This window comes from Myxine glutinosa, chromosome 5 (genome assembly GCF_964187855.1).
Source record: "Myxine glutinosa chromosome 5, kmMyxGlut1.1, whole genome shotgun sequence".
Lineage (NCBI taxonomy): Eukaryota > Metazoa > Chordata > Myxini > Myxiniformes > Myxinidae > Myxine > Myxine glutinosa.
Genome location: NC_136265.1, coordinates 201,845,298 through 201,866,371, shown reverse-complemented (window position 1 = coordinate 201,866,371; position 21,074 = coordinate 201,845,298). Strand labels below are relative to the sequence as shown.

Sequence of the window (21,074 nt, the reverse complement as noted above, 5' to 3'; positions counted from 1 at the left end):
GTAGGGATTAAAGATAAACCCCTGTGCATAAAACCTGGTAGTCAAACCTTTGTCCTTTCTGGCAATGCACACCAACATAGACATTTAGGCAGGCCCTGAGAGCAACATTCAATAATTCCCTTCCCTGACAAGGACTTCGGAAGAGAACAGGCAAAAGGAAACCAAGCCAGGACAACGCCGATGATGGCCGCTGCCAGTTACACCTCCGACAGGCCTAGCCACATCGAGTGCCACGCGCTATGATCACACTACAGGAAACGAGTGACGGGCGGCGCGGTAGGCACGGACCTCCAGCCAACGAGCACGAGAGGCGCGAAGCTGGAAGGTCCGGTGGAAGGCGCTGATTGGGTGGCGCGCCAAGGCTGACGTCACCGCCGCAGGTTATATCAGCGCGCGCCGAATGACATTTTAGGGAGAGCACATCCGGTTCTTGTTTGCGCAGCTCTTCGTGCTTGGACATCATTTGCTCTCTTCTTGCTTGACTCTTGGACATCCGGCGCTTCGTCTTGCGCAGCACGCTCTCTTCGTCTTGGCAGACCGATCGTTAGTGGAGATCGACCTTGTGTGGAGCTCGCTGGCCTGCGTTGGACGCGTGGTGCTTGGTGCACGGACCTCGTGAGCGGCGAGAGGCTTGGAGCGGGGCCTGGTGGCACGCGAGCGCGGCCGAACGGGGCCGTGTTACACGCAAGACTACGGACGAGATAAGGCTGCACCCACACCCCACATTTCCCAATTACACGACGAACGTTATTCTTTTATTAATTCATCTTCCTGTGTCTGTTGTTGAGTCTGGTGTGTGGGATCCCAACGTAGGAGCTTTATTTGATTACCGTCGCGTTTCATTGATTCGGATTCCGTGAAATTCGGTTCGGTTCATTAATTCCCCGCAGGATCGGAGCCGCGGTCGGCGCGCGTCAAGGTAAGCGCTTTTGCCGCAGCCTTCCATTTCCCTTCTTCATCCCGCGTTTTCTAGCCGAATCCGAGTTGGTCGTCGCCTCAGTTAAAGTGGTTCTGGTCCATCCGCGCGCCCTGGTGTTAACCAAAAGGGTCCGCGCGACAATACTGTGGTGGTGTTTCTACATTCTCTGTGTGGTAAATACTGGACTGGTGTTTCTACATTCTCCATGTGGTAAATACTGTCCTAGTGTTTCTATATTCTCCATGTGGTAAATACTGTACAGGTGTTTTTACATTCTCTGTGTGGTAAATACTGTACTGGTGTTTTTACATTCTCCGTGTGGTAAATACTTTACTGGTGTTTGTACATTCTCCATGTGGTAAATACTGTACTGGTGTTTTTACATTCTCCATGTGGTAAATACTGTACTGGTGTTTTTACATTCTCCATGTGGTAAATACTGTACTGGTGTTTCCACATTCTTGGTGTGGTAAATACAGTACGGGTGTTTTTACATTCTCCGTGTGGTAAATACTGTACTGGTGTTTTTACATTCTCTGTGTGGTAAATACTGTACTGGTGTTTCTACATTCTCCATGTGGTAAATACTGTACTGGTGTTTTTACATTCTCCATGTGGTAAATACTATACTGGTGTTTTTACATTCTCCATGTGGTAAATACTGTACTGGTGTTTCCACATTCTTGGTGTGGTAAATACAGTACGGGTGTTTTTACATTCTCCGTGTGGTAAGTACTGTACTGGTGTTTTTACATTCTCTGTGTGGTAAATACTGTACTGGTGTTTTTACATTCTCTGTGTGGTAAATACTGTACTGGTGTTTTTACATTCTCCGTGTGGTAAATACTGTACTGGTGTTTTTACATTCTCCGTGTGGTAAATACTGTACGGGTGTTTATACATTCTCCATGTGGTAAATACTGTACTGGTGTTTTTACATTCTCCATGTGGTAAATACTGTACTGGTGTTTCCACATTCTTGGTGTGGTAAATACAGTACGGGTGTTTTTACATTCTCCGTGTGGTAAATACTGTACTGGTGTTTTTACATTCTCCGTGTGGTAAATACTTTACTGGTGTATCTACATTCTCTGTGTGGTAAATATTGCATGGGTGTTTTTACATTCTCTGTGTGGTAAATACTGTACTGGTGTTTTTACATTCTCCGTGTGGTAAATACTGTACGGGTGTTTTTACATTCTCCGTGTGGTAAATACTGTACTGGTGTTTTTACATTCTCCATGTGGTAAATACTGTATGGGTGTTTTTACATTCTCTGTGTGGTAAATACTGTACGGGTGTTTTTACATTCTCCATGTGGTAAATACTGTATGGGTGTTTTTACATTCTCCGTTTGGTAAATACTGTACGGGTGTTTTTACATTCTCCGTGTGGTAAATACTGTTTGGGTGTTTTTACATTCTCCGTTTGGTAAATACTGTATGGGTGTTTTTACATTCTCCGTGTGGTAAATACTGTATGGGTGTTTTTACATTCTCCTTGTGGTAAATACTGTACGGGTGTTTTTACATTCTCCGTGTGGTAAATACTGTTTGGGTGTTTTTACATTCTCCGTTTGGTAAATACTGTACGGGTGTTTTTAAATTCTCCGTGTGGTAAATACTGTACGGGTGTTTTTACATTCTCCTTGTGGTAAATACTGTACTGGTGTTTTTACATTCTCCTTGTGGTAAATACTGTACTGGTGTTTTTACATTCTCCTTGTGGTAAATACTGTACTGGTGTTTTTACATTTTCCTTGTGGTAAATACTGTACTGGTGTTTTTACATTCTCCGTGTGGTAAATACTGTATGGGTGTTTTTACATTCTCCGTGTGGTAAATACTGTATGGGTGTTTTTACATTCTCCTTGTGGTAAATACTGTACGGGTGTTTTTACATTCTCCGTGTGGTAAATACTGTTTGGGTGTTTTTACATTCTCCTTGTGGTAAATACTGTACTGGTGTTTTTAAATTCTCCGTGTGGTAAATACTGTACTGGTGTTTTTACATTTTCCTTGTGGTAAATACTGTACGGGTGTTTTTACATTCTCCGTGTGGTAAATACTGTACGGGTGTTTTTACATTCTCCGTGTGGTAAATACTGTACTGGTAGTTATGAATAATTGAATACTGACATCCAGGTTGATGCCCTTTTCCAAAGAACAGCATAACCCAAAATGTTACCCTACTACGTGTCATGAAGAATATATGGTATAATTTACATTTTCTTGGATTTCAATGTTAGCGCCAATTAGTGGAGTCTCTTTACGGGATTGTTGAGGTGCATCTTCTTCAAAGTATTGAACATAGCACTCTCATGAGGATGTAACGTCCACATACAGCTCATTAAGTGATGTGAGGTGTGTTTGTCCGGTTGCTCATTCAGGGGTGAAAATGGGTATTAAACGAGGTACTTTGACACCAAACTAAGACTTGTCGCCCAGAACTTTGGCCTTTTCTATCTATCCAATGACGGAGGGTAAATCAGAATTCCTTGGCAGCTCCAATTCGACCGAAGATTCTCCTTTGCAGACATTGAGCGTTCCGTACACCGTCGGAGAGTTATTCGTCGGTGTGCTGGCAATTGGTGGGAATGCCTTGGTATGTACGGCCGTGCTGAAGACCAGAAGCCTGAAAACGGTCACAAACTTCTTCCTCGTGTCTCTAGCAATCGCAGACGTATTGGTCGGATTGGTGGTGATTCCTTCGAATATTTTGACGCACATAGGACTTCCCAAACATAGCTTCATTCCTTGTGTGCTCATGATTAGCTCGATCGTCGTTTTCAACCTGAGCTCCATATTCAGTCTCCTGGCCATTTCCATTGAGCGCTACATCGCCATCTTCAACCCCTTCCGCTACCAGGTACCATCCACACTCAAGTATATTTCAATCTGGTCACTCGTAAAATCGCTTTCATTATACCATCGCGACTTTGATCAATTTTGTTCTTTTGCTGCCATTTTCTGTTGTGGGGAAATTTAACCATTCCGCAATTATTGTCTTCCAACACCTGCAATAAACACTCGTGTTAAAGGAAGGAAAAACAACCCATGTTCAAAATGCTCTACATGCGACATCATGTTTGAGTCACACTGTCACCTGATCATATATGCTCAAGAGAGTCTACAAAGCCATGGATTTCAATGCAGAATGATCACATTATGAGAGAGCAGGGGAGAGCAGGGGAGAGAGAGAGAGAGAGAGAGAGGGGGAGGGAGGGATGAGAGAGAGAGAGAGGGATGAGAGAGAGAGAGAGAGAGAGAGAAGGAGAGAGAGAAGGAGAGAGAGAAGGAGAGAGAGAAGGAGAGAGAGAAGGAGAGAGAGAGGGAGGGATGAGAGAGAGAGAAGGAGAGAGAGAAGGAGAGAGAGAGAGAAGGAGAGAGAGAGAGAGAAGGAGAGAGAGAGAAGGAGGGAGGGAGAGAGAGAGAGAGAGAGGGATGAGAGAGAGAGAGGGAGGAGGGAGAGAGAGAGAGGGAGGAGGGAGAGAGAAGGAGAGAGAGAGAGAGAAGGAGAGAGAGAGAGAGAAGGAGGGAGAGAGAGAAGGAGAGAAAGAGAGAGAGAAGGAGGGAGAGATAAGGAGAGAGAGAGAGAGAGAAGGAGACAGAGAGAAGGACGGGGGAAGAGAAGCAGAGGGAGAAGGAGAGAGAGAGAGAGAAGGAGAGAGAGAGAGATAAGGAGAGAGAGAAGGAGAGAGAGAGATAAGGAGAGAGTGAAGGAGAGAGAGTGAAGGAGAGAGAGTGAAGGAGAGAGAGAGAAGGAGAGAGAGAGAGATAAGGAGAGATAGAAGGAGAGAGAGAGATAGAAGGAGAGAGAGAAGGAGGGAGAGAGAGAGAAGGAGAGAGAGTCAAAAGTTTTTTCCTGAAAACTCGTCATGGTGTGCTTTGTGCATCTCTGCCTGAGCTGTCTCCCTTGGGTTTGAATCCTGCCCCAGCTATAAATTGTTTTTTTATTAAACGTAGCCGATTTTTTTTGCTGACACACTGAAGCGATTGCAAATTCTTCCTGCGCAAAACTTTTAGTAAGGCAATGGCAAACCACCCAGGGTAGCCCTAACCGAACGTTTGCCTGGGAGCTGCATCTCCAGCACTGGATATTTGTAAAGAGTACGACACGTTCATGATGACGACGATGAAGATCGAATGAGAAGATTGCACACATATTCCAGGCAGGACAAGGACATGACTGAAGAACAGTCTGCTTTAGCTCTTCCATGAGACTCGACATGCAGGAAAAGGAAAGAATTGTACTTGAACTTGAATTACAAAGACATTAATAGAGAATGAAATGAGTCAGAAGGTATATGGGATTTTAACCTGGGTTACCTGCATCATGAGCCAGTGGTTGGGATGAGAACAATGAAAGACAAAGTACAAACAGTTTCTAACGAGCTTCACACATTTTTCCCAGTGACCCAAGGTGGGGAATTTCCTTTTGAAATGAAAGTCGTTTTTGGTCCTGAAACTTATTGAAGAGCGAAAGGTTTTTGAATAATTAAACAAATCATTAAAACAGCATTCCTTTTTAGTTTTGGAATCATTAAAGAATGGGAAACAGAGCAAAAGCTGTGGCAGCAAAATAGGAATGAAAAAAATTGGAGGAATTGAGGAGGAAAGTGAATGCACATGGAAGGAAGAAGGGAGAAGAGGAAGAGTATCTGCAGATGGAGAATATCTGCAGATGAAGAGGAAGAGTATCTGCAGAGAGGAAGAGGAAGAGTATCTGCAGATGGAGAATATCTGCAGATGAAGAGGAAGAGTATCTGCAGAGAGGAAGAGGAAGAGTATCTGCAGATGGAGAATATCTGCAGGTGAAGAGGAAGAGTATCTGCAGGAGAAGCGCTGCATTATGGTGCCGTCTGAGGGTGGAGGAAATCATTCGAGATCATCAGGGCACAAAACGAGACAACATGAAGGAGATTTTACTTACGCACATCGGGGGATCTTTGGAATGTCGGCCCAAAGGACGCAACATGTTGCTTTATGCTCTGCGCGCATGCGTAAAAAGGACATGGCATGTGGAACGAGAACGGCACTCGGTGGAGCGCGTACCTCCTCCAGGTGAACAGTTTATGTTTTGTATCCCACCGAGAGGCCGGATCTGGATTCGGATCTTCACCAAAATCGAATCATTTCGTCCTTGTCGCACATGCTACCTCTCTGCCAAATTTCGTCCGAATCCGTCCACAACTTTTTGAGATATCTTGTTCCCAAACGTACAGACATACAGAGGTGAAAACATAACCTCCATCCACCTTTGGTGGCGGAGGTAATTACTGAGTATCCACAAAGTACGTCCACAACTTTAGCGCAAGCACTCTCCAGTTAGGCGCACGCATCCTCCTGACCCTCCCAGGCACACAGGATATTCAGAGGTGTGCGAACTCACCCTGAGCTGTCTGACCTGGTTCACGTCTCGACCCAGGTATTACCAGTCACCCTGGAGTTTCACAAACAGGACGAGCCACCGATGTGGTGCGCTATCCATCGGATGGACGTTAAGCTGGAGGACCCGTCTGAATTGTAATGTAGAAGGAAACTAAAACTTTACGTTCAATTTAAATACACCTTTATGAAAAAGAAAATCTAATTGCAGTAATCAAATTTATACACAATATACCTTGATATATGTGCATCCTTTTCCTTAAAATCATTGAAATTATTCTCGGGACACTTTCAAATAATTTCGTTGTAAAGTCTTGTGGAATTGTACTGCACATTTCTTCCAAGACCTTCCAAAAATAATTTAGGTTGCTGGGATTGCTTTTTACTTTTTCTTTGTCCTAATAATCCCATACAGCTTCAATGATGATAAAATCTGGGTTTGAGAGGACCATTCCATGCCTTGATGGACTCCAGCTTCCTCTTTATTTTACAAATAGTTTTGATTATGCCAGCTGAGTATTTTGGATCATTATCTTGCTGCAAGATGGCGTTTGTACCAATGAGTCTTACACCATGAGGATAGCGTGGTGGATTTCATTTGTTTATACCTTGATGCAGTCAATATACCATTAATCTTCAACAATTTTCCAACACCACTTGAGGGTATGCACCCACAAACAACACCACTTGAGGGTATGCACCCACAAACAACACCACTTGAGGGTATGCACCCACAAACAACACCACTTGAGGGTATGCACCCACAAACAACACCACTTGATCTCTCCGACTCTCTTGAAAATCCTCTCTATCTCTTTGCTGATGACTCCACCCTCTGCCGCTCCATTCTTCATCCCTCAGATCGGCAGTCTGCAGCCTCCTCACTCTCTGCAGACCTGGACAAAATCACAGACTGGGCAAACAAGTGGAACATGTCTTTCAATCCTGACAAATCTCACACTCTTACGATGTCTCTCCGAAAAGACCGACTGGACAACCCTCCCATCCACTTTCTGAATAATCCTCTCCAAGAAGTTCTGTCACTCAAGCTTTTGGGTCTCACTATCTGCCATGATCTTTCCTGGGAAAACCACATTTCCAAGCTGGCCTCCAAAGCCAGTCGCCGACTGGGCATCCTCCGTCGTGCGAAGTCCTTCCTTGGCACACCTGAGCTCCTCACCACATACAAGGCTTTCATCTGCAGCTCAATGGAATACTGCTCTCCCCTCTGGGCTGGTGCTCCTGCCTCACACCTAGCTCGGCTTCACGCTGTTGAAACCAAAGCGTTCAGAATCATTGGAATCTCCTGCGATGAAGCTAAAGGTGGGTTTTCACGGGACACGCGAACGGTTCGCGAAGGATGCGAATGTCGAAAAAATGGCAAAGTCCAACATTCGTATTTTAGGCTCCAAAAGTTCGCCAAACATGCGCGGGAGTTCGGAAGCGTCGTCAATTGTTCGCAGGAGTCGTTTTTTGTTCGGCGGGTATTTCAAAAATGTTTGAACTCCTGCGAACAATTGACGACGCTTCCGAACTCCCGCGCATGTTTGGCGAACTTTTGGAGCCTAAAATACGAATGTTGGACTTTGCCATTTTTTCGACATTCGCATCCTTCGCGAACCGTTCGCGTGTCCCGTGAAAACCCACCTTAACTCCGAGGGGCTTTCACTCACTCACCGCAGGCAGGTTGGTGGTCTTTCTGTCTTCTACCGAATCAAACACAATTCCATGGTGACATTTCACTGAAATTTTATCCATTTTATTTTAAGCTTGCAGTTAATCCTGATAGATCTGTATTCTGCAAAAAGAAAAGTGTGCCTTTAGTTTTATGGATGTGTAGAGAACACCAAGAACACCTTAAACATAAATATCACCTGACAATGAGTCATCAATTAGATTTGATTGGTAAATGTGATGGATTAGCTTCTACAACACTTTCTATCACCTGCTCATGTATAGTTTACTTTGAGTTGTTGTAATCACACCTTTTTGAATATTCCAATCAATGTTAATTAAAGATTGCTAAATGTCAATCTTGGTTTGTTCTCACCCAAATACGCTCTATTATAATAACATAACAGTTAACGTTGTTATCTATATTATAAAACACTAAGAAGTGGAGGGTTTGAGTAAATTGTTGATGCTCATAACATCCATATATTGTAACTCCTGAATGTGTTTAACAGATGCACCGCAGTGTATAACTTTACAACAGAACAAATATGTGGAGTAATCTGCAAACAACGAGGAGTTTATTGAATTACACCAATGAACAATCAAAATGTTCGTAATGTCTCACATTCTATTTAGATAAAACAGCCTGGTGTTGGCTTAGCGGTTAGGGTGCGGGCTTGGGATCCTAGGATCCTGGATTCGTTGGCTTAGCGGTTAGGATGCGGGCTTGGGATCCTAGGATCCTGGATTCGTTGGCTTAGCGGTTAGGGTGCGGGCTTGGGATCCTAGGATCCTGGATTCGTTGGCTTAGCGGTTAGGGTGCGGGCTTGGGATCCTATGATCCTGGATTCGTTGGCTTAGCGGTTATGGTGCCGGCTTGGGATCCGAGGATCCTGGATTCGTTGGCTTAGCGGTTAGGGTGCGGGCTTGGGATCCTATGATCCTGGATTTGTTGGCTTAGCGGTTAGGGTGCGGGCTTGGGATCCTAGGATCCTGGATTCGTTGGCTTAGCGGTTAGGGTGCGAGCTTGGGATCCTAGGATCCTGGATTCGTTGGCTTAGCGGTTAAGGTGCGGGCTTGGGATCCTAGGATCCTGGATTCGTTGGCTTAGCGGTTAGGGTGCGGGCTTGGGATCCTAGGATCCTGGATTCGTTGGCTTAGCGGTTAGGGTGCGGGCTTGGGATCCTAGGATCCTGGATTCGTTGGCTTAGCGGTTAGGGTGCCGGCTTGGGATCCGAGGATCCTGGATTCGTTGGCTTAGCGGTTAGGGTGCGGGCTTGGGATCCTAAGATCCTGGATTCGTTGGCTTAGCGGTTAGGGTGCGGGCTTGGGATCCGAGGATCCTGGATTCGTTGGCTTAGCGGTTAGGGTGCGGGTTTGGGATCCTAGGATCCTGGATTCGTTGGCTTAGCGGTTAGGGTGCGGGCTTGGGATCCGAGGCTCCTGGATTCATTGGCTTAGCGGTTAGGGTGCCGGCTTGGGATCCGAGGATCCTGGATTCGTTGGCTTAGCAGTTAGGGTGCCAGCTTGGGATCCGAGGATCCTTGATTCGTTGGCTTAGCGGTTAGGGTGCCGGCTTGGGATCCTAGGATCCTGGATTCGTTGGCTTAGCGGTTAGGGTGCTGGCTTGGGATCCTAGGATGCTGGATTCGTTGGCTTAGCGGTTAGGGTGCTGGCTTGGGATCCGAGGATCCTGGATTCGTTGGCTTAGCGGTTAGGGTGCTGGCTTGGGATCCGAGGATCCTGGATTCGTTGGCTTAGCGGTTAGGGTGCCGGCTGGGGATCCGAGGATCCTGGATTCGTTGGCTTAGCGGTTAGGGTGCTGGCTTGGGATCCGAGGATCCTGGATTCGTTGGCTTAGCGGTTAGGGTGCCGGCTGGGGATCCGAGGATCCTGGATTCGTTGGCTTAGCGGTTAGGGTGCCGGCTGGGGATCCTAGGATCCTGGGCTCGAATCCCGGTCGATCACTGAATTAACGCCAGGGGGCTTGACTCAGCCTGTCATCCTTCCGAGGTCAGCAAATTGAGCACCAGATCACTGGTAATTCCCTGTGTGTTGCAAGAGGCGACTAACAGGGTTGGCGGCAGGAAGGGCATCCAGCCATAAAACATTGCTTCAAAAAGGGGACCAAGGTGCCCGAAAAAGGCCAACCCCTGCTATGCGGGGAAAAATGGCCTCTAAAGGTGGTTCTATTTGGATAAAACATTATCATTAGCTTTGTAAGTAAAATATTTTTGGACCCGAAAGTAGTAATTTATATCCACAGCATTACGAGTGGGAACACCGCTCAAAAGGAGCAATGTGCTGTGGTGTTTCTATGGATTTGGAAAAGTTTATATTGACACGAATGGCGGTAATAGTTGTGTTGTTGTTCTCTTTCTCTTCCCTTTATGGCACCAAACTCCTGCCCTGTCTTGACCACAATATTCTTCCACTCCCCTCTGTCCTCAGCCAACTCCCTCTCCACCCTCGAACCACCCACACCTTACTGAAATCCTTCTTCACACAATCCTCTCATCTCAACCGTGGTCTACCTCTTTCCCTCCTACCTTGTTCCCTCAACCTATCCGCTCTCTTTGCCATTCTCTCTTCCCCCATCCGCACCAAGTTTCCAGCCCATCTCAGCCGGCATTTCACCAATCTTCTCCCTCAGTTCATCCAATCTCCATCTATCCATCCTCTTCACTCCCACAATCCTCCTGACCCAGATGTTCTCACAAACTTGCAAATAGTGATTTGGACATGTTGTCATCAACAACACACAAGTGGTTAATGTTGCACCAATATCACCGTCAGCTATCTTAAAAAACGAACTTTGACGCAGGTATCCATCTCGTTTGTACCGTGTACCCGGCACAGCGCTCTCCCTTCCACAGATATCCTGATGTCCCTGTTCCCTATTGTTTGAAGCACTGCATCTGCAGCACAACTGCACCCCTAAAAAATGATGCTGCCAAGCAGCCACAGGCTGCACACGAACCACCACCACCAACAGCCCATTGATTTATAACTAGCAACGGTACCCGCCCTATGGGTGGAGCTTCAATTGGGAGGCCCAAATGAAAAGGCAAAATATCAGAAATTGAAGGCTTTTTTTTATTTTAAACCATTTATATAAACATCCGTTGAATCATATCACACGCAAATCATCAAAATCTAAACAGTACATGGCGCCCATTTTGAAAAAAGATTGAATTCTGCAAAACGGAAGCGGCCGCTACACGTCTTTCTCAGTCACACGTTTGTGTGAAGAGTGCGCCCCGATCTAACACGGAAGCGGCCGCTACACCTGTTTCTCAGTTGCTTTGCACACGCTGCCATGTTACTTCGGAGCCGCACGTTTATATACTGTAGGAAGAGTTCATCAGGAGTCGATCTACTCTCTCCTGGTACGTAGAATAAACAGTATTTGTAGAATTTCAACAAAAGCCACATCACTGTTCATATCGGTAAACATTATTCCATCGTGTTTGGAAAAACTGGAAAATGGTAAATTGGGAAAAAGATTAGAAAAACAATAAAGCCTGTTTTACTCCCAGGGGTCCCAGGAATACCCACCCAAAATATCGTTGCGATCGGTTGAGCCGTTTTTGCGGTACCTGGGAACAGACGGACAGACAGACGGACGGACATTTGGTGAATTATAGTAAGATTAACCTCAAATTTGTCTTCTGAATATTTGTCATACGTGCGATATCCATGTGAAACGAATGTATCGCATGATCAAGGCATTTGGAGACGCTTCGAGAGCAGAATGAATGAAGGAATAAACTGAGTTCTTCGTCTGATGTTGTTGTATGAAGTTGAAAGCATCTCCTCTTCTTAAAGACGATGATGGCAATTTTTTAAGCTTATGCCTCATGCGACCTTCATGAAAATTCCTTCCTTACGTCCGGTTGATCTCTGAATTTTATACACGTGCAGGTTCTAGTTACCCAGCGCAACGCGCTTATTACGATCTTCTTCACCTGGATCTTGTCCTTCATCATCGGACTCATACCTGCGATGGGCTGGAACAATGGCCCGACTGACGACGGCTCCTGCATCTTCGTCCTCATCATCGACTTGAGCTTTAAAGTTTATTTCATTTTCTTTGGCTGTGTCCTCATACCACTCTTCATAATGATCATGATCTATGCGAGGATCTTCATGGAGGTTCGGAGGCAACTTCGCCAGATCTCAGCCAATGGGAAAGGAAGTGCACAGGTGAGCAGAGTCTGAAAGAACAAATTTTCAGCTTGTCGTTTTAAAAATGTAAATGTTTAAATTTTAAAAAAATTTAAAAAAATTTTTTTTTTTAATATGTAAAAAGTCAATGTTTTTGCTGATAGATCATCATGAAGATGGCTAGAATTATGACGGTAGTGATAAACTTGGGAAAGGAGTATACATACTGTTGCGGATTCGGGGGTCGGCGCTCCCCTTATCAAGGGGGGGGGGGTTAATCCCCTTGTCTTTTAAGCTGGCCGTCCCCCAATCCTGGAAGCTATGACATCACTTCCGGTCGGTGGTAAGTAGGGTTGTAAGCCCAATTAGTCTTATTACCTAAGTACTACCACCGGCCGTAAAGCGAGGAGATAACTCCCACCCGAGCCGCAGCGTTAATGGATATGCCGAGCGAAGCGAGCCGTGACTCGGGCCGTTAACAAATACTACACCCGATTATAGAGGTTCCGAAATCGTGCCACAGGTACTCAATGGGAAAAGACTGAGGCGATCGAATAAGAGGAAACCAGAGTAAGGGAAGAACAAAGAGTGGGTTTATTAATTATTTACAAGCAAAAGAAGAGGAAACAAAAGCATGTACAACAAGAAGAAGAAACAAAAGGACACAGGGCAAGCTTATCTATACAGTCTTAACTTATCACGACCCCAGGACAAACAGACACTCACACGGAATTGTAGTGGTAGGGGAGGAAGGTCCAAGCAGATGGTTCCAGGCTCCTCGTCCAGTCCCGACTCGTGCCGTGGCGGTGATGGAAACAGGCCGGCAGCGCGTCGTTGGCGTTGACCACGAGCGGTCCTTACATATGCGAGGGGCTGGAATGCTGCGTACATTTCACGTGCCAAACGCTCTCTCTCTCCCGATCAATCAAGGTCCGTATCAAACAGGCAGTTCGTAACGAGCTCTCTCGGCGCAGTTCTTCAATAAACAGTTCGTGCAACGCAATCCTCGGTGCAGTTCGTTACCATCGATGGTTCTCTGTGCAGTCCCTTTCAGCCCCGAGTCGGCTATCTGTTCCCTCTCGTAAAAAGGCTCGCGCTGGCGCTTATATTACGCGCTCACAGATCAATCCGCGCTCTTTGAAACCACGCCTCCAGCGAACTCACCTCAGCCCTGGTTGGTTGGCGGGGGCTCACCGGCTCCGCCCTCGACGGCGAGTTGACAGGACCACGCCTCGTTCCCGTGTCCCACCCCCTTTTTCCTCGGCCTTAGACCGCGTGTTCAATGGCGTTTGGAGCGAGGCAGCGAACGCTGCTGGTCAAGCAGAGGCACGTAATAGAATTGGGAGGGACAAACCCCGACTGTAGGGGCGCATACTGGCGTAGCCTGGAGAGAGCGGCTGGCCAAGAAGCGAATGGGGCCTACCTTATTTAATTAATGCAACGCAGATTCAACTATTGGGAACACAGCCTTATCTGAAACACATACTAAGGAAATAACTGAAAGTCCTATGGTGTCCTACGTGTTGCTGTGGACTAACTATGGGTGTGACCTTTGACCTTTTAAATGATGGAATATTATTTACAAGTATTTACAAAGTGAGGGGTTCTCAAACCGCAACAATACATACAGATCTTCGGCTATAGAGGGAAGGAATGGATTTGTCATTCTTGATGTCAGATCATTAACCACAGTTTGGGGGGTAGGGGGTGGGGGGGGGGGGGGGGGGGGGGAAATGAGGTGTTAGACCCGCCATATTGTTTTTCATATGTCGTTAGCAATTCTGTAGGCCAACTAGTTGAAATCACGAGATTGGAAAATCATAATGAATACGCTCAGGATTGGAAAAGAAGACCTAGGTTGTTTTTACGGCATAGCCCATAGGTCTGCAACAGAGTTTGTCTGTCCATCCGGTGCATGTATGTATGTATGTATGCATGTATGTATGTACAGTATGTGTATGTATGTATGTATGTATGTATGTACAGTATGTGTATGTATGTATGTACAGTATGTGTATGTATGTATGTATGTGCAGTATGTGTGTGTATGTATGTATGTATGTATGTGTGTATCTATCTATATATGTATGTATGTATCTATATGTGTATGTATGTATGTATCTATATGTGTATGTATGTATGTATGTATGTATGTGTGTATTGTTACGGTTCTTAGAACCTTCACTAGTAAATTTTAGTAAATGCATCCCTTATAAATGTGCCCCTGTAAATATCCCCATCAATTGGCTTGTTAAAGATCGCACCCTAGTTAATCCATGAACAACACGTAGCAAACCATAGGACCTCTTCGTAGTTATCTCATTATTATGTGTTTCAGTTAAGGATCTGTTCCCAGTAGTTGAATCTGCGTTGCATTAATCAAATAAGATAGGCCCCAGTACTTCGTTTGCCAGCAGCGTTCGCTGCTCCTTGCCTTGATTCGGGTTGGCACCACGCCGCCATTAGCCATGCGGTCAAGCCGAGAAAGAAGGGGGCGGAGCCGCCAGATCACGGGCGTGGCACGCCAACGCACCACCAGAGGCGGGGGCAGCAAGCCCCCACCAGCCAACCAGGGCTGACAAAAGACCATCGCTGGCATGGCTCCATGAAGGGCGGATTGATTCCAACACGGGTGATATAAGCACGAGCACGAAGCCTTTTGGAAAAGAAGGCAGAGAGAGACGCATGAGAAGGTACCAGTGGAGTGAGGGTTCAAGAGGGTTGGAGAGAGAGACGTGATCCAGAGTCGGTGAGAAGGCACGGTTGGGAGATAAACGAGGAATGAACAAGGGAGAGACACGTAAGAAGACGGAGCATCCCAATCCCATCGCTGTATGTAACGTTCGCTCCCGGTGAACGATACGTGTCGCTGCCTGCCAGGGTTTCCCGCCATGACGCGAGTCGACTCCTGGAGCCGGACCTCGACGCCCACCGTCTGCCTGGGCCTTCTCATCCCTTCTTCCAGTCATTCCTGCCTGCTATTGCCCTTTCGTGTAAGTCTGTTTGTCTGTCCTGTTTGTTGTCCTGGGGAATAATATAAGATTGTTTTAAGGTTTGCCATGTGTATCTGCTTCTTCCTCTTCCTGTACAGTCTCACCTTTCGTTTCTTCTTTGGTTCTTTGGTTTTGTAAATAATTAATAAATGTCTGTTATTTCTTACCTTTGGTTTCTTCTTTCCCCCGATCACTTTCGTCCTGTCTCCAATTGAGTACCTGTGGCACGATTTGGCCAACGCTCGGAATCGGGTTACTCTTTTGTTAATGGCTCGGGCTGCGGATCGCTAAACCGCTCGGCAAATACCATCTTGTCCGTGGTTCGAGCGGTACTTGTCTCCCGGTTTTGCGGAGGGATTGGTAAAGGTATTCGGGAGAACACCTTGACCAATAACGCTGACCAATTCCACCCCGCAAAAGAGCGTTACAAGTACCAGGACCAGAGACGGCCAGCTTAACAGGCCAAGGGGATTAACCCCCCCCTTGCTAAGGGGAGTGCCGTCTCTGAGATCCATAACTGTATGTATGTATGTATGTATTTATCTATATGTGTATGTATGTATGTATCTATATGTGTATGTATGTATGTGTGTTATGTATGTATGTATGTATCTATATGTGTATGTATGTATGTATGTATGTATGTATGTGTGTATCTATATGGCGTTGACGGTAAGGGCAACAGCCAACCAGGGCTCGAAGGGCGTGGCATGATAGGGCGTGGCAAGAAACGCCTGGTGAGTTCCAGAGGGTTCCAAGGGTGTGGCAATAAAACCCTTTGCGTGAGGTCCTCACCTCAATTGAGCTATGAGAAGGGAGAGGCGCTTACAGGGGACTCGTTGGGTGAACAAATTGCGCTTTATGAGAAGAAATCGTGTGGCAGGACTGGTACGAGGACTCGCATGCATACAGAGTTGAGAAGGGAGAGGCGCTTGAGAGAACTGATCCGGAGTACTCGTGTGAGAACTGCATTAAGAGGACTGGCGTGCACATGACAGTTTCGAGCCTTGATTGCGAAGCGCATTGTTCGCGTTTATTGAACTATTACGAACTATTTGCTTATTACGTACGCGGCTGAGCCGCAAGTGTAACCGCCAAAGCCAGCCCTACCGTTCGCCCTGTGATAATCCCGTGTGCGCCAAACGACATGTGGAGAGCTCCTGGCCGCTGTGTTCGTCTACTTCGCGGTGCGAGTTGGGGACCGGAGAGCGAGCTGCCTGGACGCATCCCTGGACCATCGACCTGTTCGTCTGCAACCCCGTGTGAGTGTGTGAGTGTGACGGGCCTGTTTGTCTTGGGATAAGTTAAGACTGTTTAAGGCTGCACTGTGTATTCTTCTTCTTCTTATTGTACAAAGTGTAAATAAATTCTGTTATTCCTTTTCTTCCCAAATTCGACCGTTTCCGTGATTTCTCCATTGGGTAAGCGTGGCACGATTAAGAACCGCTTGGATCGGGATCTAGTCCTTGATAACGGCTCGGGTCACGGGTCCGCTACCGCTCGGCGTATCCACCTACACCCGTGATTCAGGCGAGACTTGTCTCCTCGTTTCCGGTCAGCGTGAGTAATTAGGTATTAGTGATTAGTCCTACGACCCTATTTCGCGCTGTCCGGGAAGGACGTCATAGGCCTCGGGTCCCGTCGGCTAGTCAAAAACAAAGGGACTAATCCCCCCTTGGTAAGGGGAAAGGCAGGCGTGGAGATCCGCAACAGTATGTACAGTATGTGTATGTATGTATGTATGTATGTATGTATCTATATGTGTATGTATGTATGTATGTGTGTATGTATGTATGTATCTATATGTGTATGTATGTATGTATATATGTATCTATATGTGTATGTATGTATGTATGTATGTATTTATATGTGTATGTATGTATGTATGTATGTGTGTATGTATGTATGTATCTATATGTGTATGTATGTATATATGTATCTATATGTATGTATGTATATGTGTATGTATGTGTGTATGTATGTATGTATGTATGTATGTATATGTGTATGTATGTATCTATGTATGATTGTATGTGTCTATATGTGTATGTATGTGTGTATGTATGTATCTATATGTGTATGTATGTATGTATGTATGTACAATATGTGTATCTATGTATGTATGTATGTACAGTATGTGTATGTATGTATGTATGTATGTATGTATGTGTATGTATGTACAGTATGTTTATGTATGTATCTATATGTGTATGTATGTATCTATATGTGTATGTATGTACAGTATGTGACATGTATGTATGTATGTGTATGTATGTATCTATATGTGTATGTATGTATGTATGTAGTATGTATGTATCTGTATGTGTATGTATGTATGTATGTACAGTATGTGTATGTATGTATGTACAGTATGTGTATGTATGTATGTATGTATGTATGGATGGATGGATGGATGTGTGTATTTATATGTGTATGTATGTATGTATGTATCTATATGTGTATGTATGTATGTATCTCTATGTGTATGTATGTATGTGTGTATGTATATATGTATCTATATGTGTATGTATGTATGTATCTATATGTGTATGTATGTATGTATCTATATGTGTATATATGTATGTATGTATGTATCTATATGTGTATGTATGTACAGTATGTGTATGTATGTACAGTATGTGTATGTATATATGTATGTATGTATGTATCTATATGTGTATGTATGTACAGTATGTGTATGTATGTATGTATGTACAGTATGTGTATGTATATATGTATGTATGTATCTATATGTGTATGTATGTACAGTATGTGTATGTATGTGTGTGTATGTATGTCCGTCACAAACGTCCAGCAATCAGAGCTGAGAATCTGGTCACATGACAGGGGGACAGCAGATCCTCCACTCAGCAGATCCAATCCCAGCCACACCGTTGTGAGACTATCGGTCTTGTTTCCCAAGCAACTTAGGCGAATTCCAAACTATGTGAATCATTTCATCTCCTGCGCTCAATCGTCGTCCTTTTAATTTCGCTGGAAAGCATACATCTGAGAAATAAATTTAATGATAACAACGAACTTTTGTTGCAGTACAATTCTGCCGATTAAGTGAAAAACTTTTGTTGTTTAACACAGCATTGTTATTATTGTGGATATGACGATCTGGGGGTGTAATGCCGCATCTCAAGACCTCCTCGGAGATGGATTGGGCATTAGACACTCTGAGGTGACCAAAATATTGTGGAAAACGTGCAAATCGTGATCCGATATAAAATCTGAGAAAGTCAGATTTCTGCTGTATTTGACCAATTTACAAATACTTCCTGCCCTATTGGACTTGGAGTGTTCTTTCTTCCGAATAATTTTCCGAAAAAAACCCTCCTAGGTCTCTCTCATGTCAGACTTCTCTAATCCTCAACCTCCTGCCCCATGTTCCCATCTCTCCTCCTTCCATTCTCACTCATCGTCCCACTCCTCTCTCCATATACATTCAATAGTTCCAAAAACATGTTTGCTAAGAATGGTCCATGCATTATTTGAGGCAATTTAAAGGATGGTTAAATTCATCTATATATATATATATAAACGCGGGTTGTCTGTGTGTCTGTCCAGTTTTTGTGTGTCACGTTTCATTCAGAGATGGCTGAACGGATCTTCGTCAAACTTTCAGAGGTTCATCAGTGAGTGCCTGGGAGTGTAAAAAAAAAAAAAAAATTGAAAAATTAAAAAAACAAAATGTTCGTTTTTTTGGAGTTAAAAAAAAAATGATTTGCTTGATAGTGCCGAAGGCTTTTAAAATTAATGACAGTTATATACAAGTACACATCGCATAAATAAATACAAAACAATCACCAGACATTTGAATACAAATAAATCAAACAATTCCGGAAGTGTACAAATTTGGCAGTACGGCTTCTTCTTCTTCCTGATCGGCATCACACTTAACTCAGAAACGTGAGCCACATTCACTCAGAAACGTGAGCTACATTCACTCAAAAACGTGAGCCACTCCCCTTCCTCTCCTGCCTCTCCCCTCCCATTCCCCCCTCCCCTCCCCTTCTCCCCTCCCTCTCCCTCTACCCCCCTCCCCCCTCCCTCCCCTTCCCCCCTCTCCTCCCCTCCCCTTCTCCCTCCCCCTACACCCCTTCCCTCCCTTCCCTCCCCTCCCTTCCCCTTCCCCCCCTGCCCTCCCCCCCTTCTCATCGCAACAAAATTTTGAGAAAATGAGAACCGCTTCCCTCCCCTCCCCTCCCCCCTTCCCACCTCCCCTTCCCCTCCTCCCCTCCCTTTCCTCCCCTCCCCAGATACGTCCTGAGTTTGAGCCACTGTCATGCCGTTCAATTAACACCACGTGGGTTTACTCGGCCTGTCATCCTTCCGAGGTCAGCAAAATGAGTGAGTACCAGATGATTGGCTATAGAGAGTCATTGCATCAGCCGCTCCCCCAGAAAATGATGCAACCAGCAGCCAAAGACTGCACACGAACCACCAGCAAGTCGTGTGTAGCATATGTGACGTCATTGCATACCAAAATTACAATGGTAATCAAAATGGAAACTTAAGGCAACGCCGAGAACTAATAATCGTCAATTTTGGAAGTTTCACTTTTGTTTCACGAAGAGCGATTGGAGAGGAGTGACAGAGATGCAGCTTAGATCCAGTGAGTCTGTCCTTATGGTGCAAATCTTAAGGATTGGGAGACGACAATGAATGTCGGCTTGATTATGGATAATGTCTTCTCGTCTTCCATTCCCAGGACCGCCAGGCTCAAGCGATGAAGAAAGAGATGAAGACGGCTACGTCCCTCTTCCTGGTCCTCTTTCTTTTCATTGTGTGTTGGATTCCCGTTCAAATAATGGATTCCATTTTTTTCTTCTGTCCAACATGTACTCTTCCATTGACCTTCATGTCGATGGCCATTATCCTGTGCCATGCTAACTCTGTAGTTAACCCTTTCCTTTATGCATTGCGTATGCATTCTTTCCGACGCGCCTTCATAAACATCTTATTATGTCGAAGTGATGACCCTGAGATTCATGAATAACACACAGTGAAGATATCTGTATCAGTATCTATCAACTCATGTCATATTAATGCGTCTTTCATGTTGTCTACATTAAAAAAAAAAAAAAAACACCTTTAGAGGCCATTTTTCCCCTGCAAAGCGGGGGTTGGCCTTTTTCGGGAACCGTGGTTGTTGTTGTTTTTTCGTCCCCTTTTTGAAGCAATGTTTCACGGCCGGATGCCCTTCCTGACGCCAACCCTTTTTGCCGCCTTTAACGACAGAGCAGGGAATTACCAGTGAACTGGTACTCAATTAGCCGACCTCGGAAGGTATGACAGGCTGAGTCAACCCCCCTGGCGTTAATTCAGCGATCGACCGGGATTCGAACCAGGATCCTAGGATCCTAAGCCGGCACCCTAGCCGCTAGCCCAACACCAGGGTTTTGTGTTGTCTACATTGATTGCCTATAAATAAGAACAAGTGTTATGGTCTCAAAAATCAATGTTATAATTATTCAAATTTCAATGTTACCTCTTTACATGGAGTGAATCCTTCCTTTTCACCAGTCCTTCAATTTTGCTGATGAGGATGATGAGCTCTCTCCTCAAACCACTCTCTTGTGCTTGTCCGAGTCCACATTAGCTCACTAGTAAATCATGAGCACCATACTTTGCCAGATACGTACGTAATACCTCTACTTACCAAGCACACGGTTCCTATTCTTCTCGACCACTTCAAAAACATGGGAACTTGGCCTTTAGTTCTGTAGCGAATTTACACTTTTGTTTTGCCATTGTAAAGAAGACAAATCAAACAAATGTAGATGGTATAACGGTACGGGCTCGGAAAAGAAACTCAATGAGCATGCCACTGGACCAGGGCCGGCCCTAGGATTTTGGTGGCCCGAAACAAGATTTTGTTTGTGGCCCCAAAACACTCCCAGCGCAACCACCAAATCACACACTGCT

The 21,074-nt window shown here is 45.2% G+C and overlaps 1 protein-coding gene across 1 annotated transcript; it reads left to right on the top strand.

Annotated features, from left to right (window-relative positions):
* Positions 1–239: 239 nt before the first annotated feature.
* Positions 240–20,179, top strand: LOC137428275 (adenosine receptor A2b-like). Its single transcript, XM_078777454.1, has 6 exons — positions 240–325; positions 891–1,092; positions 3,168–3,247; positions 3,367–3,787; positions 11,905–12,195; positions 19,867–20,179. The coding sequence occupies exons 1-6, from the start codon at positions 240–242 to the stop codon at positions 20,143–20,145; spliced, it is 1,359 nt and encodes a 452-aa protein (XP_078633580.1). The 3' UTR covers positions 20,146–20,179.
* The last annotated feature ends 895 nt before the right edge of the window (positions 20,180–21,074 follow it).

Bases quoted from the DNA above. Each gene is read 5' to 3' on its own strand.
- LOC137428275 (XM_078777454.1), top strand. From the start codon at position 240: ATGATCACACTACAGGAAACGAGTGACGGGCGGCGCGGTAGGCACGGA. The intron at 326-890 runs GTCCGGTGGAAG...AATTCCCCGCAG, and splicing joins GAGAGGCGCGAAGCTGGAAG to GATCGGAGCCGCGGTCGGCG. The intron at 3,788-11,904 runs GTACCATCCACA...ATACACGTGCAG, and splicing joins TCAACCCCTTCCGCTACCAG to GTTCTAGTTACCCAGCGCAA.